The sequence below is a fragment of the Rhopilema esculentum genome, chromosome 8 (genome assembly GCF_057945365.1).
Source record: "Rhopilema esculentum isolate cy_ngs chromosome 8, ASM5794536v1, whole genome shotgun sequence".
Lineage (NCBI taxonomy): Eukaryota > Metazoa > Cnidaria > Scyphozoa > Rhizostomeae > Rhizostomatidae > Rhopilema > Rhopilema esculentum.
The window spans coordinates 10046657-10069382 of record NC_142822.1 but is presented as its reverse complement, the minus strand read 5'-3'; the positions used below and the strand labels follow the sequence as shown (position 1 = coordinate 10069382).

Genomic DNA, 22726 nt, shown 5'->3' with positions numbered 1-22726 from the left:
TCCTTTTTTGAATATAACTAAGGCCATAGTTCTTAAAAAGGGATTAGAACAATGTTCACTATTTTTAAAATGTATCTCACATTAAAATGATGGAAAGATTATAATTAGAATTATCTGACTATTTCGTTTCAAAATCATGCCTTTACAGTTGGGTGAATAAGTAATATTGGGTGCAAGTTTCTTACAAATCGAAATTTGTGACAATACATTAGAACAATGTTCACCGTCATATATTGTATACAGCGTGCAATGTATCATAGTATGCTGTAAAATTTTTGTTTGTTTCAAAGCCAATTTTAAATCTTGCATTGATAATTATAATTTAGGAAGAAGTTTTCCAAAAATTCTGATCAGTCTATTTGAATTAAAAAACAAGCATATACATTTGAGAAAATTCGTAATATTTGGTAGTGGTGTCTTCAGGGTGAAAATCCATGATAATATGGTATTTTTAGTATTCTCTGATTTTATCCAATTTATCTCATCTTGTAATTTCGGAAAAGGTTTTCAAAAATACTGACCTGTCTATATCCGTTCAAAAAAAGCTAATACATTTTGGAAAGTCGCTAAAATTTGGTAGAAACTTCTTATGGGTGAAACTCCATGATAATACATTAAAACAGTGTACACTACCCCTTGATTACTTAAAATATATCTCATATTGTGATAAAGGACTCAATCATTTTCGAAAACAGGTTTATGATGTTATTTGTGCAGTTTGCAGCCAAAGCTGAATGAATTCACCATTTTAATGCCTTTTTCAACAAATTTCTATTGTTGAGCAATTGTACAATTTTTTCGATTGTTTAATTTCTCTCCTATTTCCTTCTAATTCCTGTCTAATTTCCTTATGCCTCCATTTCCATATTTTAGATAATTCTATTTATTGTTGAATGAATCTGTTTTTTTCTTTCGCCTAAAATTTTTCAGTTGATTCCATGCTCTCGCTTTGAATTTCGAGAACCCTATTTGTCTTGAATCATGTATTCTCAGTGTGTGTATTTTGCAATTATATAACGACAATCATATTTTATTTCTCGTTCTCTAATTCTGTTGGGTTCTTTCTTCAAGAACAAGCTGTTCTAGGGTAGAGTTAATTTGATAGGGGGAGTTTACTATCTGAGATTTATGACTTTGACTGCATAATGTTTTATAAAGCGTACAGGACTTCCTGTTGAATGGAGATCGGTCATAAATACGCAGTGAATACACTAGACGGTACATCAACCAATCAAAATGCTTTTTCCATGAATAATATTTGCCGTTAATCAGCTAAAACAATGGTCCTGCACGCTGAGAAATATGGAGCGTACAGCCTAGAAATTGGTTCAAAATAGTCTCGCTTTGAAATCGATGTAAACAGCTAATGGACGTCGGAGCGGTTGGAGTGATGGAGCTTCATCGAAAACAGTAAATACGACTTCTTTCAAAAACTATTGCAATGTACGTCTTAGTGTTTCATAATCATTCTCTCATTTGACCCCTAATCTTAATCTACCAACAGCAAAGTGGAAAGGAAAGGTAGGCTTCTGCATAATACTACACTGACTCAGATCTGTGCCCTTGAAATGCCAATGTTGTTATTGCTTGTCAGTTAGGGATGCTTCTGTATTATGTGATAGAATATAATAAATGCAGATTGGCTTGAATAATATCCTTATAGTTGCCTGGTGCATTCAGTTATATTGTTGCCCTATTTTGTTTGCATTATTCGAGCACATTCATTTGCATTGTTGTGCAGTCTCATCTCATTACCTTCGATACTCTCAGACATTAACTTGTATTGAAAATGTCACGTTTAGGCAATGAAGAAAAAAGTCTAGACTGCATACCACAAACTATATATAACTCCTATAATGCCCTATGTGAATAATTTCGAAACTTTCGAAAGCCTTTTTTGCATTAGGGTATCAAGAGTAGGTGTCTACAGTTACTTCCTCTTTACATCAGTGCAAATTTCAGACGATTCAACAACAACTATTGTGATATATTTCGACCAGTATATTTTTACTGAAGTTCAATGATATGTTTTGATATGGATTACTTTTGATGAAATTATGAGTTCGAAGAATGTATTTGCGTTGCGTTCTTCAGCAAAGTATCGTTGTTTTCATCATAGTAACACCCTGACAGTGCAGTACTTGCCAACCGAACCAAAAAGAAAATAGATAAAATGTCGATAGCTAGTCCTTTTAATCTTCCTTTTATCCTCCTGTTTTCACCAAGCCCCACCGAGCCTCACCCTACCCCACCCTTTTGTTTGATAGAGAATATCCAGTTGAAAAAGTCACACTACGCCACTGGTGATCAACCTTTATGGATCAACTTTTGGAAATAGTCTGGAATCTTTGATAGTAATAACTCTTCCTTTGTGTGAATGAAGGAATAGTCACAATAGCAAACTGCTCGACGGACTCCGATCGATGGAATTCTTGCCTTGAAAAGTCGATATAATCGCATCAAGGAAATCTTGATCAAGAGTTATGCTCAAAACGTCGTACCGAATATTCATATCTTGTACAAAGTCGTTATTTTATTGCAACAAATTTTGTTCATTTTCGATGCACAACACGCACAACTTCATTGATTATCAAATAAAGAGCCCTGCAACAAACTGAGAACAAACAACAATATACACATGTAAATAAATGGCTAATATTTCGCCACGGCATGCGGGGTTTCAGCAGAGCGAAACCATACTTTTGTTTGTATTGAAACTTCATTGACCTACCGATAATTAGAAATTTTTCTTGAGAAAACAAAAACAACTTTTTTCTCTACACGTATCGATGCACTACCGTAAATCCTCGAATTAGCACCCACGCCCGAATAATCCCCCACCCTCGAATAAGCCCCCCCTCGAATAAGCCCCCAACTAAAAAACAATTTTTGCAAATAAGCCCTCCTCCCTCGATAAATCTTCATGGGGGCTTATTCAAGAGAAGCATAATTGTATAATGATATCCTATTTCAAGAAACCCCCCAGAAGACAATAGCTTTATGATAACACTTCCTTTGACTGGAGACCAAAATGCAAAAAAGCTACTTTTGTGATGATAAAAAATTATAATATTTCCTAGATCTTCATGCTTTTTGTAATTTTTCAATTTATTTCATTGAGAAAATTATGTCGTTTTTATATCGATCTTTGAGGAAAATACTAAACTTTGAAATAAGCAGCCCCCCCACCCTCGAATAAGCCCCCACCAAAACATTTATTTTTGCAAATAAGCCCCCGGGGGCTTATTCGAGGATTTACGGTATTTCAACGCTAACTGTGGTTTATCCGAGGCATCTTGTCTTGGCTTGTCTTGAATTCCAACCGATACACACGTCTTCAGGTTACCAAAAGTTACATGCCGGAAATGGTTTTTTCAATACTTTTTTCTGAGATGTTCATTAAAAATTGTACATCACATGCCGCACAAAAAGGCCCTCACCATAGTTGAAGGAGGGGATGAGGGGAAGTTGGGTGGTCCTTACCCTGGGTACCAGACTCGCTATATAAAATAATAGACAGTCTGGTCTAGTGCGCTCCATTCTCGTCCTGGTGAACTTACTTGAAAGAACTGTAGTCAATTTAACAGACTAGGCCTGTGAAACAAGACTGTCGGATAAATAACAAAAATACTCAGTGGTCAGAGGAGTTTCGGGAAATCTAAAAGCAAATGTATTTTATATAGTTCTGTAATGTCGACATTATTAATACAGTGAAAATAGACTTTTCTGCCTCAAGATTCCAATCAAATCAGTTGTAAAACGCCATTTGGCAGGAAAAACATGTGCGTCGCATGAAATTAAAGTTAGCACAATGCAGTTATTAAATGTTAATCATTATTAAATTTCATATACAACTTACAATTTCCCTCATAAATCTTTTATAAAAGTCTTTTATAATTTCCCTCATAAATTGTGTGTACTTTCAAAGTCTATTTGTTTCTAGGCACAATCTCAATAATTCCAATTTTTCTTTGATACTGCTTGCTAATATTATCCTTGTTTTTGTTTTTTCAGTTTATAAAACATAAAGAAAGTGGTTGTTGTTATGACAAGTGAGTGTAAACATTTTGCATCGCTTTGAATCTTCCGAGAAGATTTCGTTTTGCGTGCTTATAGCCAAAGAACAGGTGATCAATTAATTTAAGCTATCTTTTCTTTACATAAAGACAGTTTCAACAGTTAGTTAATTGATTCTTTGTAAGGTGGATTTGCGTATTGTTTTTCTGGTCAGAGAGTATAAAAGGTGAAATAAAAATGTAAAGACCAGTTGAATTTTGATTTCCAATCTTGGTGAAGGAAAATAAGAAAAGAAAGGATGTCGTTTTCTAACAATTCTCTTTTAATGGAGAAGAATGTGACTGGGACTTTGATCACAAGTTCCAACATCAATGCAACTGTTTCGTGTCAGATGACACAATATGGCGAGAATGAGAAAATCATAATGCGAGTTTACTTGGTTGTTGTATTTGTATTTGCAGCCCTTGGGAATGCCGTCACTTGCTGCATTTTAGGTATGAAAACACTATTTGCTCCAAAGACCTTGGTTTAATCTAAAAGCTTCAAATACAGGATTTGCACTCGATCAATTGCACAACATTAGATAACTAGAGAACTTAACAAATAAGTTATTTTTTTATTAATTATCTGACACATCTGACTTAACACATCTGAAACTGTACCGCCCAAAATTCCTATTTTTTCTGTTATCCTGTGCCTTCTCTCTCCCACTTATAAGCTTACCGTTGCCCAGAATATCTTTAAAGATTCTTGCACCCCTATAAATCCTATCCTAAAAATTGAACTATTATTTTTTCGTAGGAAATAAGAAGTTTCAACGTGGTGGCGATGTCTTTGTGCTGTCTCTGGCTCTGTCCGACCTGATTTACACAATAAGCTTCCCGTTTATTTTCTTTTTACGAATGTCTGGTGTACAAATCCATCACACAGTTTACACGGCATCAAAGATCTTCATTTATGGCAGCATGGTAGTCACAACATACACACATGCTGTTATTTCCTGTGATCGATTCTGGTGAGTCGCATATCAACATACACTTTAACTTGCAATGACCTCAATAAGTCACTGCTTTAATTGTATAGATTTTCTCATTTGCAAACATTTTTGTTGATAGAATCCCGAAAGAAAAATACGATGTTGCCCTCGAGTTGTGGGCACCTACGGCTCAGATAGATGGTACCAGACCTGTCATTTTTTCCGAAATCAATAAGCAAATATAAAACTGTAGTCACTGTCTAAAACCATTATCTGTTCACATTTACCCATTTCAACGAGGAACAATTTCAAATCCTCTCCCTGCAGTTTGCTCGTAGTTTGCTAGAAGAACAATCTAAAATTTTTGAAAAATTCACTTTGACATCGTGCCCGAAATAAAATCGTTTGTTGGATAAGTATTGAAAATATTGTTTAGTGAATGAGTACCGATTGCTTTGACTGCTTGTGTTGTAAGTAATTGATTCAAGAAGATAGCGAGAATTTTGCGTTGCTTTGTTATCAAATGGCAGATTTTGGCGAGAAATCTAAGAGTTTTACCGTAATTTATTTTCTAGGGCCATTGCGAAGCCTTTTCAAGCAAGAAGAATTACAAAGGGAAAGAAACTTCTTGCCTGTTCCTTGGTTTGGCTGTTTGGGTTTCTCTTTTCACCACTGTTTTTACTTCAGACAGCAGCCCTGACAACCCGTTCCCAAATCGTTCAGCTGGTGAGGTGCTGCATAGGGTGGATCATGCCATTGGTTATCATGTGTGTCTTCTACATCAGATGTGCCATTGCGCTCTCAGCACGAAACGTACCATCAAACTCGGGAGCCAACAAAAGATTCAAGGATGCAAGGAAGATCACAAAGATGTTTTTTGTTATCGTCCTGCTGTATTGTATTCTTACGATGCCCATCGTTATGAGTCTGTTGGTCAGAGCAGTTGATTTCTTGGTGTCCGATTTTGAAGGAGTACGCTGTGGAGATTATTCTCTTTTGGTGCGTGTGCTAACACATCTAAGTGTCTTCAACGGATGTGTGAATCCAATAATCTACGCAAGAAATCATCCAGACATAAGGAGGTTTTTCAAAGGCGTTTTTGAAGCTTGCTTCTGTCAACGCCAAACTAATAGCTTGTCATTTCATAAAGGTACAGAGATCAGAAGTTCTTCTTCAAAAGAGTCAAAAATACAAGACGATTAATCAATACCTGTGATATGTAATTACACTCGGTTTCTTTTGCTTTCATATTTATCAGTCCTTTTTCAACCTTTTTACGTTGCATCGTCAGCTGACTGTTTTTCTTGTGATGAATTAATCATATATATTAACGAGACAAAATTTACTGGCTGTGATTATAAGCTTGAAATAAAAACAAATCTTTAGCTGACTATTCCTTGAACTATAAGTTGACACCAGAAATAAACAAGGTTTCCTTAGCTGTCTTTAATCTTACCGTATTTTCAATTCTCCAGTTTTTTCTGCATTTGTAAGTAGCTGTTGCAACAATCCCAAAATTCCATACCACAGAAACCATACGTTTTATTGCTCATTTATCTTCTTTGTATAGGGTCTTCGCCTCCTTTTAATATCAGAAAACCATTAAATGATTTGTACATTCCTCCAAAGTTTGTTATTGAAGTCGCAAATTACGTTGCAAGAATTAAACAAAGTTTATTCATTAACTTCATCAATATTTTTATGTAAAGTTAATCCAATCCATCTTCCTATAAGAACTGTGATTGAACTAGACACCTTAAACGTCAGTATTAGCGATATGTGATTTCCTGTGTTAATACACTAGTGCTGCTGGCTGAATTCAGCACTCATATCTCACCTCTATATCACCATAAAAGGAGTTTATTGGATATACAAGTAGCTAAAACTTTGTAATTGATGTATTGGTAGCAAAATTGGGAAGCATAATGAAATTTTATTTAAGGTTTGGGATCGGCATTTTAGAAATAATTTAAAAACGATAATAATACTTGAAGTTCTTGTTGAGCAACTGCATAATCTTATATGATAACTGTCATTATAATATGATACTATATGATACAATATTGTAGACAAGTATATTACGGAGTAATGAGCATATATTTGCAATGAAAAAATGTTAGCTATTTGGCTTTGCTTAGTTGCTGCGTATAACTGCAAAAAAGTTTCCTTGCAGACAGTTGTGCCTGGTCTGGAAGCAAATGGGACTGCCTTTTATTATTTACTGCTTGACACCTCCTAATTCAGATGATTGATTGATTATGCTAATTTATTTGGCTACAAATAGAAGATAAAATAAGTAGTTCTGAAAATATTGTTGCTGGTTGTCAAAAAGCCACAGTTAGACAATAAAAAATGAATTGATGAATTTGACAATTAATTGAAGGATTTTTTAATCCTCCAGCCTGGTTTGGTATAACATTTTATGATGATATTTAATTTGGATTTTTATATACAGTAAATTATAGAACGGAGCTTCGACATAATTTATTATTTTAAATTAGATTATAGATAAGTATGAAAACAAGCTTCTTAAAGCCTACAACTTAAATGCACAAGTTATATTACGAAAATTATTGGTGCAGGATGAATTACAAAGTATGCTGTTATTATTTTATGAATTAAAATGTTCTTTGTCAGGGTAGGAAAATAATTTAATATCAGTTAGTTAGAGAATGAAGCTAGAAATTCTGAATCCAAGTACACGAGAGAAAAGTAAAACCATAGGCTTTGTCTAACTGGAGTCGAGCACTGGGACATTTTGGATGACTTGGTATTTTTCTTGAACTTGATAAAATTTTTTTGCAATTTTGGAAATATTTTCTCCTAAAAACGCTTGCATGAATTCGGTATCGCTCCATTGGCAGCAAATACTTTAAACTTGAACAACAGTTTTGAAATTACTTGAATTTCAATCTATGATAAAGATTTCCAACGAGAACTAAAATTGTTGTTTTTTACATGTTTATATGTTTTTTACGTGTCAATTGTTTCATGTTTTTGTGCATCTCTGTAATCTTAGCTGCTCTGACCATTTACATCAATTTTGCATTTACATTCTTGCTGCCTTTATCTGTTAATAAAACAAGTTTTCGTGGCACTTACCTTCGTGGTATGGATAAATTAAACAGTAAAACATAGTTAGGATTGTCTCTGTTTAAATTTAAAGAGTTATTTCTAGCTTTTTGTTTGGTGATAAAAAAGATTTATCTCGATATTTTGAGAGACCGTAACAATCTGCAAATGCTACATTTGATTTTGCTATTTAAACAAGGCAGTGAGCTTTCTCTCAAAAAACAGTAAATGCTACTAAAAAAATGATAATTATATCTTCCTCTAAAAAATTAAAATTGTCGAAGATGTCATTTGAACCAGTTCAGTATAATCCAGTTCAGTTTCCCAATTCAAATTTCTCTGCCTTTTTACAAATGAACTCTAGACCTAATCTTTTATCAACGTGAATTTAATAAACTAGGTATATTATATCACAGAATTGAAAGTGCTTTTCAAATAATACGGAAAAAAGTTTCCTATAAAATTGTGTTCTTCAGTATTTGGGGGACAGGGATGGATCACGAACTACCTACCAAGCACTGGTGCTCCTTCAATGCCTTTGCGCCGTTTATATATTAAAATGTCACTTAGTTAATGGCAATCAAACACATCAGCACTTGATGTCTTGCAAAAGCATGAAAATTTTCTGCAAAACAAATATATAACTTTATTACTACAGAAAAAACGTTATCTGATAATTTATCATTTTCTCCATAGAAAGGGTCTGCACGAAAAAACTAACAGTCTGTAGTTGTAACTGGCCATTGCGTAGAAAGACTGCGGTGGAGAAATAACTCAAGCCAATTGCCAATGACTTCCGTAATTAGATGTGGATGGAAAACACACGGGGACTTCTCTGTGACCGTGGAAGTGTAACCTTACCTTCATCAAAATATGCCATGTTCCAGTGTCTTAATCGCCTTTCTTTTGGTCACCGTTTCACTTTGGGGAGGCAATTCAGTTACAGATTGTAAGTACTTCTTCATATACTGAGCTCCAATGTTACTGTATCATTGCCTGCAAATAAGAATGTCTTCAAATCCTATTTGCAACTAGAGTCGATAAACCAAATGATCATTGTCCTAACAGTACAGCCAGACAATTACTTTGTTAATTGGGAGGATAGAAATATCAACCAAAATGTGGTTATCTGTTTGACCGGACATACAGTAAGTTCCTTATCGTGAGCTGTGTTATAGAAGAAGAAAGCTGGCAGTATCTTTCGATTTGTTTCTCAGTATCTTTGGTGGCGAAGGTAAAAAAACCGGTTCAAATAATCCGAGTAACTTCGTGTCATACACGTCGAGGAGATTGTTGACTGCTTCAACAAATCACAGGTCACCTGGGGTCAGAGAATGCTCTCCAAGAAATATGACATCAAGCAAAATTTTGTACCTCTCCGGATTGTTCATGTCCGCCTCTTTGGTTCTCTAAATTAAAAATGGCAATAAAAATCAGCTAATGAATAACAAAACCGCCATTACAGGGACTTTAGAGCAAAGAGGGGCTATAGGGGCCTATAGACTTCACTTCTGCAAAAAAACGTAAAGAATTAAGAAATGGACCATCATCAATCCTCCTTTAATCGTTTATAGCGCTACCCTGTTTTTCTCAACTTTCCCCGGTGTCTGTCTTACTTTCCAAGTTGTCTTACTTGCTCTTGCACACTATTTTAACAGCAAACGTTAAGAAAATTCCTTAGTGAATGATAAAGCTTCTTTTTTCCAACAAAATTTCAGGCTGAAAGTGTCCACAATATTCCGTGAAAGTAGCGGAAGTATTTGAATGCGGTCATATGATCTGTATGTCTGATTATTATATGGTTAAAGGGCCCAAAAACGTTTCTGTTGTGTAAAGTTTCACGCTGTGTCCAAACAGTAATCTTGTTATAAGTTGTGCCCTTATGACCTGCATCTTACTGACTGTGATAACAGCATAAATCTTCGGACATCCACTAAGTTTGATGCACTGAGAAAAAACATAAATGTTATAGGCTTCGTGAATGTTTTTTGTCTGCAGCGCAGGCTAGGCTTAAGGACATTTCAGTGAAAAAACCAACGTACAGAAAGCAACAGGAACGTTATGTGTGATGAACAAGAATTCATTTTTGCAATGAATATCTTGTTCACCAGAAGCATAACACGAGGGCCAAAAAATGCAAAATCGAAGTAAAACAAGCTAAATTACGACCATCAGCCTTTGTATTCCACGTTCTTGAAAACTGCAGAACCACCATTTTGATGACGTCATGCAAACTTTTAATAGCAATAACTCGTTATATGCATGTATAATAGAGTTTATTCTTTAGAACTTTATTCTCTTACAACAATGCCTAGCAAGATGGTTTGAGTGATTTTTCAGAAAAAAAGTAAATAATATTGATGGCCGTAGAAAATATCGTCATTGATCACTTGATTTCTATTTTTGTTAAAACCCCCAGCCCTTCCTCCATTCGTGCATGTAGCATATGTTGAAGATTTTTTTATTGTCTTCAAAACAAATATCTCCTTTGATCTACTTTTTAATGAAAGCCTACTCATACATCGTCGCAGACCTTCGCTTAACAGTCCTCCATTCCTATGATTTTGTTCAAACTTTCTTTTACCGCATTGTTTTCTTTAGTGTGCCTTTATTCCTTGTTTATCCTTTTAGGTTGTTTACCATTCTTTGTTACTTCTCTCTTGTCCTGATTGCTCCTCTGGCGTACTGCTTTATCTCATGGTTTAAGATCCCCTTTCCTTGACCGATGTATTTGTAGTTTCTTTTTTCGCCTTTTATTATATACTAAAGATGACTCTTAATAGAATTGAAACGTATATAGCCCTGTTTATACTACAACTTTTAACCTGGGTTGAACCTGGGTTAACGTTAACCTGTGTTAGAGATTTTGTAGTATAAACGCAGCTAACCCGGGTTGAACCTGGGTTAAGCCAACCCCACTCTGGAGGTAGGTTGAAACTAGGTTGACCCTAGGTTGAAAACTTCGAAATGCAATCTTAACGCAAACCTCGGTTGAACCCAGGTTAACGATCTAATTCGTGCATGCACTTTTTGAGCCATGAAAGGCGCCAAACACAAAGTCAAGACAAATTCGTCTTGGAACGCCCGTGCAAAAAGGCCCTTCAATTTTCAGCAGCATATCTTGAAAATGAATGAAACAAGGGCTGAAAGAGGTAAACTATGGGGCGACGATAAAGTCATGTTGTTCATCGAAATGTGGTCGGACGAAGACATCCAGAAACAGCTAGATTCATGTACCAGTGAGCGTTCTTCACAACGAAGCGCATGCGTGACGAATCTAACCTGGGTTCAACCCAGCTTTGCTTTTACACTATACTTTGTTGCAAATGTAGTGTAAACTAAAACGGGTTCAACCTGGGTTCAACCCAGGTTAGCGTTAACCCAGGTTAAAAATGGTAGTGTATATTTAATGGATATGTCTTCTGATGGAATTGTCTAATACTCAAATTTGTCAATCTCGTCAGTTTGAATACCAGATTTGTCTAATTATCTGACTTTTAACAAGAAGTTGTCGACTGTTTCAGCCATATGCATTTTTTATTCGTCGAGGTTCTTTTTATCAAGTTCATTAACAACATGCGGTTTCGAAAATCTCCATTGATTTCTATTGTGTTAAAAAAATGTATCCAAGGCTTGAAATATTTAGATACGGCTCAAAGTTCCCAAAGCAAGAACAAAAACTAAGGTCATGCACTTTGCTGGAGTGTCGTGGGAATCCCCTGTCGATGGTTGCCACCGAAGGACTGGAAAGTGTACGAACATTTATGCTTCTACTTCCCTGAAAAATGCACTATTTTAAGCTCATTTTACTAAAGCAATCCTCCTAATTTTATTGAAAATTATTTTATTATTGCAAACAGACTGAACAGCAGATAAAAACAACTGATACATTTTCGCCATGGTCTTCAAAATGCCATGTTGTCGCGTATAAAGCAGAACTAGTTGTCATTTTAGATCCCTCTGTCCATCTTGGCATTCCTTTTAAATCTAAAAAGAAGCTGGATTTCATGAAATCGTCTTCCCGACAAAAATTCTACTAACTTTTCAAATATTCTAAAGAAAGTTGCACCGATCAGTTGCACTTGTGGCCTCGTCCATCTCAACACAAGAGAAGCTTCTAGTTTTGATTCATCTACCTCAAGTATGTCTTCCCAAATTTTAACCATTTTAAAAAAAACAACAACCATTTTAAGTTGTTTGTATTTTTCACAATTACCTTCTTTTATTCGGGTTCTACTTGACATTGAGTATAATTACATATAATTTTTTCATCTTTGTAGTATCTTAATAATATTTTATTGCAGTGATTTATCGTTTTTTACAGTAAGTTTTTGTTTGTCAAAATTTTGTATTGTAATCTTAATTCAGTTACCTTCATGGTTTGATCATTTTCCAGTTTGCAGCCAGCCCCTGGGAATGAAGACTAGAATTATTGCAAATGATCAAATAACGGCATCATCCTCCATCCCAAACTACGAACCACGCAGAGGCTATCATGCTCGCCTTGACAACACAGATTGTTGGTGTGCTGATCAAAGTCAATCAAGAAATGGACAGTGGGTGAAAGTGGATTTGAAGCATACATTTAGCATAACAGGTATCACCATCCAAGGAGACCCTGCAGGTGCATCAAGTTACATAAAAGAGTTCACTCTCAGGTACAGTGTTGATCTGACGAACTATGTGTATGTGACAACAACCACATTCAATGATCCAATGGTAAGTCTTCTGAAAGTCTTATGGTATCTTTTTTGTTGTTCCAGAGTGACTTCTAATTCAGTTCTATTATTGTTTTATCAAAAGTTTTGTTATTTGCCAGAACTTTTCTTTTTTCTCAAATTTCTAATGCAACGTATCTGATAGTTGCTAACTATTTAAATATTAGTATCTTTAGTTCAATAAAATATTTTTTATCATCTTAAGCTCACTGAAAGATATTCCAGTATTTGCATGTCAACCTCACTAACAAAGAGTTGTCAAAATCAACAATACCATTATAGCCTGTCATTCAATTTATTAGTAAAGAATTTGGTTGTTTTTGTGTTGATATTCTTTCCATTTTCAACTTTGGCGATAGCTAACTCAGTTTATTATTATTTAAGCATATATTCAGTAACTCGATTCTGCAAAAACAATCTTCTATGAGAGTATATTATTATTAATTTTTGCACATTACTTTTTGGAGTTTAGCTCCAAATTAATATTTCCAACAACTTTGCGTTGTATTGTTTCTTCTGATTGACTACATTTACTTTAACACATGTTACATAATGTTTTTCTCTCATAGAAATTTACAGGAGCTACTGGTCCTAACCAGAAAATAGATATGATGTTTCCTAATCGACCCTTTTCTGCACGATATCTTGAATTTAGACCTACAGACTCAAATGGTGCTTATTTGTGTGCTAGATTCGAACTCTATGGATGCCTCTATGGTAAGTATTTGGTTTGATTTGTACGTCCCATTTTAGAAGCGCCGAAAAAAGAAAATGAAATATGACTCTGCACCTATTAAGATGCGACCTTACTATGATTTCGTCCTATTTGTTAAATAACTATCAATTTTAATTCTCGCTGCGCATCCTTGTTCGCTTTTACATACATCCTTATCTCGCCAATCTTGAGGCCTAGACCTGAACTGACAAACAAAAGCTACATACCTCATCACCAGAAATGTCCTACTCTTCTCACATTCCCAGTATTATTCAGAAAAATTGGCATTGCTCTCTGTTGTTTATTAGATCATTCTAGACTCGTTTGATGAAGTTTTTTACTGTCATTAGATTCATCGTGACTTAATTGCGACACATATATCAAGCCTAAACTCTATATCACAATCTCCTGCAGTCTTTTTTAACTATCCGTTTTGACTTTAATCTTATTTTCGCCTTTCACCTTTTTAGTCCTCTAGCCCAGGAAAAAGTGGCTTCAGCATAAAGTCTATACCGCCCCCCCCCCCCTAAAGCACTAGATTTTTCAGAAAGACTTGAAACATTTGCTGCTTTATTACAATTTGTGAATTATTCAGCCCCCTCCCAAGAGCGACATGCCAACTGTGCCACTTCTTTAGCCATGAAATCTGTTATAGTCGATTGCGATCTCTATGCTCACAAAAGAAGGTGGCATATCACGGTAGATTGCTACTACTGATGTCTATAAATCAATCTCAAATCTTTTCATTTCATTTCTGTTTGGACGGATCGATGCGTTTTTCGCTTGAAGGCAAATCGCGTCAGCATTTACGAGAAAAAACATTTTTACGCTTTGTTGCTGGCTTGTACCTCTAGCCCATAGAAATGAGATGTGGTATTCCATTTTGCAGTCTGTGGACAGGGCCTTGGCATCGAGCATGGCAGTGCGCTTCCTTCAGGCTTTGCAATGACTTCATCGTCCCAATCCTCTGGACAAGGAGCGGCATCAGGTCGTTTAAACAATCCATCTGCCGCTTGGTGTGCCTCGGGAACCACTAGCCAGTTTCTGCAAGTAGATTTTGGGAAAATCGTTACTGTCAGTGGAATTGCAATTCAAGGTAGCCCAAGCTCTGCATCTTGGGTTAAATCTTTTTATATTGACTATGGTACAACACTCAGCTCTCTTGTCACCTATCAAGAAAATACTGGGAATAAGGTGAGTTAAAACATGATTTAGTTTCGGAGACCTTTTGATTATGGTTTTGATTTGCTTTTGTAAGCACTACGGAAATTCTAACTTTACTAGTGCTCCTAGCAGCACTTGAAACAAGCTTGAGCATTCGTAGTAACATAGTGTGGAAATTGAAAGCAATTGCAAATTTACCCAACGTCGAGGATTAGGAATTTGTAGTTAGCATCATGGCCCTTTATCTTCATTAGCCACAAAAGATTGTCTTGGTCGAAGCTTAATGCGATCATGTCTTCATACTTTCTACCAACTCTTTTTTAGCTTTTCATTGGAAACTCTGATCAGAACACGATTGTTGTGAACTGGTTCCGTGTGCGGCTGCAAACGAGATACGTGAAAATAAAACCAAACACGTACAATTCAGTTGTCTGTATGCGAATTGAGATTCTTGGCTGCAACTTAGGTAACAACTCATCCTTAAATTTCTACGTGTTATTCTTGCTGATGATAAAATACTGTGCATTCTCTAACATGAAAAAGTCTTTTTCAGGAAATGCTGACAAGAATTTTGACAATTTCATCAAAAATATTAATGTTAATTGACTAACATAAATGATATACACTATGGCTAGAAATAATAACTGTTTGGACGGTATGAAAACTTGAAGATTAGTGAATCTGATCTAATAAAGATGTTGATAGGGCATCACCAACAAACCCTTTACAAACACTTCGCATTTTCTGTGGGACACCAAATACTAATGATACTAACATTATCCATTTACTTAATCTTCAGATTCCGTATATGAATTCGGTGCTGAAAACAGGGCTTTGCCAGACAACAGATTCTCCGCTTATGCGACTACAGATTTTCTCAACAATGGTAGATACAAGGCAAAGGATGGTCGCTTGAACAATGACAGACCCTGGGGATGCAGCCATAATGAAAGATCGTTTCTCTGGTTCAAAGTTGATTTAGGCCGAGTTATGCTGGTAACTGCAATTGCTACACAGGGTGATAGAACGTTCGGCAAAAACTATTTCCCTGACTTCAAATTGCAGTATACTCGGGGTTCAAGAAATATCACGATCAAAGAAGAATCTAGCTCAAATGAGAAAGTAAGCTTCCTCTCTGCTTTCGTGATATTTGTGTTACGAAACAAACAACGTAATGATTTCTTGGTATGACTAGTAGATTATCGTCATGACATGCTCAGTAATAATGCGATTTTATTCGTTCTTATATCTCCTTTGCATTTGCTTTTATAATCATCATAACTTGTCATCTTGAAGGTTTTCATTGGAAACACAAACAATGCTGGTGTCAAGTTCAACCTGTTTGAGAAGCCAGTATCAGCAAGATACATTCAATTCATTAAAAACAGCCCTGTATTATGGGATAATACGTTGACTCTTGAGGTTTACGGCCGACCTCCAAGTGAGTATTCAATCTTTAGCATTCTACGCACAGTTATTTATGCTGAATATGAGTGTTGATTTGTGCATAAAAGTTATTTGAAAAATTCAACAGAACATGTTCAGCTTGGGCTACAGTTGAGTTTTGGCGAATTGTTGGGATAAAAAAACAGATGCATAATACGACTGCGTCGTTGGTTTTCGTGATCTCCTTTGTGTTGTTAGCTTTTAAAGCTTTTCCAAGAACATTAAGAGAGCAGTTTCAAGCAAAATCAAGATGGCAGCATTTTCTATCTTGTTATAGGCTAGAAAAACACAAATTCAACTCACAACCTTGTTTTGAAAAATTTTTGTACTTAATTTGTGACTTTAGATTTGAATTAAGGATTACAATTTTATTCAAGAAAGTTTAGAAAGTTCTAAACATAAAATGTTTTAGAAGAGAGTTTTATAATAGGACGTTTCCATGATGCTAGCACTCGCGATATTGAATTTTAGAATGACATTCAGTCAAACTTTATAAGAGATTTGACGGTGATAAGCAACTGACTGAGTGAAAATTTTCATCCGTTTTTCCGGTCAAATCTCTCAAAATTTCCCAAACTTTAAATCGGCGTCAACTCTATAATATTCAAGTTTCAGCATTTTCCGAATAGATTAATTAATTTCTTGTTTTAAGCTAAATTGAGGATGATTTTGTCTGTAATGTTGTATAAGAACTAATACAGATGGGACTGCACCAATGGAATTAGAGGGGCCTAACAGCCACCCATTGGCCCAATTTCTTCTATAAATTTAGTTTAATACTTGCTTGATCATCGCATTGCGCGTGAAACTCGAAATGGCAACTTAAGCCTAATCTCGTCAGAGAAATTTTTGACTGCGCGCTCGAAGCGTTCAATCCCTAGATTTCATTGGCTGAGCTCTTGCGTGAGCGCCTTGGAGTAGGAGCGAGACCTACTCTCAAACGCGCGCGAGCGAACATGAAACTGATTGCAGCGACCGTGATCATTTCCAATGTACGCATGCATAGGCTCGAGCGATTCGAGCGCGCGCTCAAAATGTCTCTGACGGAGTTAGGCTTTAGAACCGCCCTGCTCTACACACAAAGGCGTCTTTGTGTAATCATTTTCTTTTGATGCACCCGTTAAATGTCTTTAAATGTCTTTTAATGTTAAAATCATCATTTTCTAATTCCGAGTTCACAGCAACAAAATCGTTAGATAAACAAAATGTATTAATTTGGTTCATGAATCAAGAAACAGATGTACTGCGTCAATAGTTTGGAGAGGTACATCAGTCACGCGCTTACAAATGAAATTGCAGTTTGAACTAAGAATGAGGTGTCAAAATAAAATATCGGGTTATCTTTGCCTTGAATTTGGTTATCTTTGGTATATCTATAGGAATTATTTAAGTAGTACTGTATCATCTTTCTCATATTCCTCTTTTTTCTTTCCCATCTTAATCTTTTTATCTCAATTAAATGTATTTTTCCTGTTTTTAAGGTATGTAATGTGATGTAATTTAAATGTATTGTATATATGCATACTTAAAAACAGTATCAACAAGGCATTGCTTTTAAAGTTAACGAATTCGATGAAAGGTGGCAAAAATAGTGGTGCTGGGCCTGTATTCTCATTTTTCTAAAACAAACTTGACTTTAATATTGGACTTTTTGCAATGAAATAAATCTTCTTTATGGATCGATCGACTTACATTTCGCCATAAATCAAGTAATTTTTATTTGGAGGGACTTGATTCAAGCGAGAATGCCTGCAATTTTTTAGTTCTGCTGCTTATTAACTTTACTGTTTTTGCAGCGGTAAAGACTTCCCTAAGTCATTGCTTTTTTAAACCTCGAAAAAAATTGACGTTTGCAATACCTGCCATAGGATATTTGAATTTGGCCACTGATTCATTGAAAATCAATTTTTGTTACAGTTTGCAGTTCCAGTTTTGGCATGGAATTTGGGGAGCCAAACACGAATAACCCGACCGTGAGTGCTTCAAGTGGAATAGTACCTGATAAGCGAAGCAAACTAAACACTCCTAACTCATGGTGTGCAACGACATCTGATACGAACCAGTTCTTTCAATATGATTTTGGCATGGCAAAGGTGATCAGTGGATTTGCAATGCAAGGAGATCCATTATCGGAAAAATGGATTGAAACTTTCAAAGTTCAATATGGGAATGACGTGTTATCCCTGTCGACCTACCAGGAAGGGGGGAGCGATAAGGTATAATTTTAAGCGCAATTTATATATCCTAAATCTTTCCTGCAAATTATTCCAATTTTATGTGAAGAAGTTTTTTGATGGTATGTGAATATATTCAATCTGTTTCATTTTCCAGACTTTCACTGGTTGCAAATCACGTGAGGGGATTGTTTATCATTGGTTATCATCTAGTTTAAAAATACGGTATCTAAGAATAGTTCCGTTGACCTGGAAAACTGCGATTTGTTTGAGGATGAATGCCTATGGTTGCCCAGATTCAGGTATTGTAACATAACCAAAGATTAATTGGTTTCGTCTGTTGTGCTCATTTTAGGTTATCTGTTGTGGCTTTTTTTTTTTTTTATCAACTTAAAACAACTACAACTCTAATATTTACATTCAACTGTGCCCCTCATAGCGGGAAAAGACCCAAGGTCATCGTGTTCCCACTACGAGCGACACTTACAATAAACAATCCCTTACAAAGAATATATACAACAAAACTAAAAAGGGGGGGGGGTAACTGCTGTTTGGGGTTTCACTTAAAGCGTTGAGTATTCTTAATGTATGATATAGTGGCATCCATGATCATCCTATTGCTAATTATATTCAATCGTGAACTGCCATATAAAAGGAGATCGCACAAGGCTGCTGCATCCATATCATTAATGTCAAGGGCAGGGATTTCTGAAAGCTGACCAAAGAGATCTGTACGCATCAAATCAAACTGTGGGCAGTGCAGGAGATAGTGTTCATTGTCCTCTTTTCCAGTTCCACAACTACAAATCGGGTTTAGGCAGTCAAAGTTATGCCGGAATCTATGTTCGTTTAATGCACTAAAATTCAATCGAAGTTTTGTTAAAGATCTAACACCGTCAATGTCATGAATGTTATATGTAGAGTTTCCTAATGGTCGAATGATTGCAAGAAGTTTACGTTTGAATTCAGCAATGCTTACAGAATGTTTTATATCATCACAAAGCAGATTCCATTCCAAAAGAGTATTTTGAAAATACGTATTCGAAAAACGGAAAGTTCGCCCAAAATTTTGGTTGTAAGCGCGTGTTGCTCTGAGATTGTAGGTAAGTTCGCGTTCATCTGGAATTTCCGCAAACAAGTAATGAGGGGATTGTGACTTTTTCACGTTGAAAAAATGACACAAACGTCGATACCATCTTCTCTGATACAAGTTTTCCCAACCTAATTCCTCGTAGAGTCTTTGTCTACTCGTACCTCTCCATGCTCCAGTGACTGCAAGGGCAGCTGAATATTGAATATGCTCCAGTCTTTGTGTGAAAGCAGATTGCATTTCAGGATCATATCTATGATATATGATGTCTCCATAATCTAGGTGGGGCCTCACATAGAGCTTATATATCTGATCGAGCACATTCCTAGAAACATATTTGGAAAGGTATTTTATCATACCGATACCCCTTCTTGCTTTTAAACTAGCTTCTCGAATATGGCTTTCAAAATTTAATTTAGAGTCAAGAGTTAGTCCCAGGTGTTTGTGCTCAGATTTTGTATTTATCTCGTTGGATCCCAAAGACAGGGGAGGATGGGAGGGCTTACGTCTCTTGCAAGAAAAAATAATTTCTTCAGTTTTATCCGCATTGAACTGCATTTTCCATTGCCATGCCCACAAACGCACCGTTTCAAGGTCCCTATTTAAGTCCTCTGCAGTTCTATTGACTTCGTTTACAACAGAAAAAAGAGATGTGTCATCCGCAAACATTCTCACATCGCAATGAACATTATCAACAAGGTCATTTATGTACACTAGAAAAAACAAGGGTCCTAATACTGAGCCTTGTGGCACTCCTGCAGATATTGATGTCCATTGTGAGCTTTTGCCATTCAGCACTACACGCTGTTTTCGATTTGCCAAATAATTCCGAATCAACGAGAGAAGGTTTCCATCTATGCCACTGCATTGCAATTTGTATAGTAGACTCTCATGCCAGACCCTATCAAATGCCTTCGACAAGTCAAGAAAGACAGCTCTAGTTTCATGGCTGGGAATTTCTTCAAACGCACTGTAGATCTTGTGAGTTATAGATAGTAACTGATTAATTGTCGAGTCACCTGGTCGAAAGCCAGACTGTCTTGAAGTTATAAGTCCATTTTCGTTAAGATGTCCGTATATTCCATCAAATAATATTTTTTCAAAGACTTTTCCGAAAATTGGCAACAGTGAGATGGGTCGATAGTTTTTTTTGTTTTGCCTGCTTTCTTTTTTGTGCACTGGAATAATGTACAATCTGTGTTTAAGCTTGATCGCAGATTTTAGCTCCGGTGTTATCCATGGTTGATCTTTATCATTACATTTTATGACTTTGTTAGGTATACACGACGAAAGAATAGAAAGCAGGGCACTGGTGAAAACCTCCGACATTTCTTCGGACCCTAGGCCATTAAATCGCGAATTCCAGGCAACGCAGTTAAGTAAATCTCTGATTTTGCTGGTGTCGGCTTTTGAGTAATCCCAGATCGTTCTTTTGTATGGAGGTGGAGAGGGTAAAGAATAATTAAGTTTACCATAAATCAGTTGATGCTGGCAGTGTTCATCTAAGGAAGGATGAACCCCGGATTCCACAAACATGTTGGGTTGGTCGGTTATAATGAGGTCAATACAGGACCTTCCTTCGCCTCGAATATTGGTGAGTTCATCGATCAACTGGTAAAGGTTATTCATTTCCATCAGCTCATCCAAAGCAGTTCCCTCGGGGTTTTCAACATCATTGTCCCACCACTGAGATGACCTACAATTAAAATCTCCAGTCAAGACCAGAGAATGATATCTTTCTCTTCGAAGCTGATCGAGAGTCACCTGCAGTTGATTGATAAACTCCTCAAATTGATCACTGTTTTGGCTAGGACTACGGTATATAGTAATGAAGAATATTTTCTTTCGCGCTAAAGTTATTTCAGCAACGATCATTTCTTGCAGTAATTCGAGATCAGTTCTGCGTTTGATTGGCAAACTCTCTCGAAAATACAAGCACACTCCCCCAGTTTTGGTATTGCTTGGGTGATCATTACGATAAATTTCTTTACTATAGCCCTCAATACAGATTTCTTTATTATCAATAGTAGAGTCTAACATGGATTCTGAGATCGCAATTATATCATTTTTGTAAATTGAACCATAGGCCTCGATTAGTGGAATTTTAACGTTACCTCTAGCACAAATACTATTCAAGTTCCAATGAAAAAACTTCAGACACTTGTAGATTTGAGGGCCAGGATTTGTTTCTATATCACCAGAAAGCAATAAAAGAAAGTCCCATGGGAAGCGGTCTCCAAGATAAATGGATTCCAGGAACCTGCATATGATTACGGCGTACAATACATTTTGCAAGACATCCAAAAGTTTTTTGCGGTAATACATAGTTTTCAATGCCGAACAAAAATCACTTTTCACAAGGCCAAACAAAAAATAAAAGACAAAATAAAATGTAACCATTGCATAGGATGTCGTTTTCGTGTAAACGAATATAAAATCATGAAATTCGTGTTTAACCATGTCAGGGGGAAGAAGAGAAAAGATCGATGCGGTCAAGATGGATGGCAACAGAGTGAACACTGATATCCACATAAAGAGGTACAAGTAGACAAATGAGCAAAGACTTGTCTGGATCAATTCTGCACAAGAAATAATATGAGAAACAATTATTGTGCCTACACCTGCAAAGCGCAATTCCCGCACGCCACTCACTGGTTCCTATGGGCATTTAACGCTCGCTGTATCTCTTTGATCATTCTCAGATTCCTTTGAATTTGAAAAGGGGCTTGCCAAACAATAGGGGTATCTAGTCAATTTACAGCAGCTGAAACAAAGGGAGAAACAAAAAAACATATTGTATGCACAAAAGAAAAAAAGTAATAAAAAATATTTTGAACTTTTCACTTGGGAGTTCGACAAATCGAGTCACGATCGAAGCTGCAGTAGGGGACTGTTTTAGGCAGTTTGAGCAAAGAAGTAGAATCAATTGTGATGACGGTTACTTGTAAAAACAAAAACAAGCTTGGGTAACATCGCCCCGAAGCGCATAGTCAACGGATACGGCAGTTTACGGTCGGCAAAACAGTTACCTGCAGCGGTGGATCAGGGCGACGGACCCGAACTAATTCAAGAAACCCAAGTTTAGGTGACTCCGCTCTCCGCCCCAGCGAACAGCGAGACGCCGCCCCGCAAAAACCACTCCTCCCATTAAAAGCCTTGCGAGGAGAGTCCTGCGAAACGGCGCCTCGCCGCGCACCAGAGCGGAAAGCAGAGCCACCCCAAGTCTGATTTTAACTCGTGGGAATCTCCCGAGCGGGCGAAACTCAAGCATCGAAAAGGGTTTTATCCAAATCATCACCCACCCTTAAAACCCACCGAGGGGAAAACCTTAACTACAAAAGAGCAATACTTCCG

The 22726-nt window shown here is 36.4% G+C and overlaps 2 protein-coding genes across 7 annotated transcripts in view; both read left to right on the top strand.

The window, feature by feature from the left end:
• Positions 1 to 47: 47 nt before the first annotated feature.
• Positions 48 to 8745, top strand: LOC135694669 (galanin receptor 2a-like). 6 transcript variants are annotated; one of them, XM_089109599.1, is made up of 4 exons: positions 2897 to 4052; positions 4479 to 4511; positions 4819 to 5032; positions 5569 to 8745. In XM_089109599.1, the coding sequence occupies exons 1-4, from the start codon at positions 4046 to 4048 to the stop codon at positions 6194 to 6196; spliced, it is 882 nt and encodes a 293-aa protein (XP_088965725.1). In that variant the 5' UTR covers positions 2897 to 4045; the 3' UTR covers positions 6197 to 8745. The 6 variants fall into 6 exon arrangements, with proteins under 6 accessions (XP_088965728.1, XP_088965727.1, XP_065069568.2 ...); XM_089109602.1 differs by lacking the exons at positions 2897 to 4052; positions 4479 to 4511 and adding an exon at positions 48 to 1410; XM_089109601.1 differs by lacking the exons at positions 2897 to 4052; positions 4479 to 4511 and adding an exon at positions 48 to 1443.
• A 115-nt stretch (positions 8746 to 8860) lies between these two features.
• The window catches only part of LOC135694660 (receptor-type tyrosine-protein phosphatase S), a 43925-nt gene continuing 30059 nt past the window's right edge, over positions 8861 to 22726 (top strand). The window contains exons 1-9 of the mRNA XM_089109596.1: positions 8861 to 9014; positions 12462 to 12784; positions 13353 to 13500; positions 14388 to 14692; positions 14987 to 15128; positions 15462 to 15784; positions 15959 to 16103; positions 18026 to 18324; positions 18440 to 18584. Of these exons, the coding sequence (XP_088965722.1) occupies positions 8939 to 9014; positions 12462 to 12784; positions 13353 to 13500; positions 14388 to 14692; positions 14987 to 15128; positions 15462 to 15784; positions 15959 to 16103; positions 18026 to 18324; positions 18440 to 18584 (1906 nt within the window). The 5' untranslated portion in view covers positions 8861 to 8938. The remainder of the gene's footprint in view (positions 9015 to 12461; positions 12785 to 13352; positions 13501 to 14387; positions 14693 to 14986; positions 15129 to 15461; positions 15785 to 15958; positions 16104 to 18025; positions 18325 to 18439; positions 18585 to 22726) is intronic.

Excerpts from the sequence above, each read along its gene's own strand:
- LOC135694669 (XM_065213496.2), top strand. The coding sequence starts at position 4,316 with ATGTCGTTTTCTAACAATTCTCTTTTAATGGAGAAGAATGTGACTGGG. Across the intron at positions 4,512-4,818 it reads CGTCACTTGCTGCATTTTAG|GAAATAAGAAGTTTCAACGT; the intron begins GTATGAAAACAC and ends ATTTTTTCGTAG. Across the intron at positions 5,033-5,568 it reads ATTTCCTGTGATCGATTCTG|GGCCATTGCGAAGCCTTTTC; the intron begins GTGAGTCGCATA and ends TTTATTTTCTAG.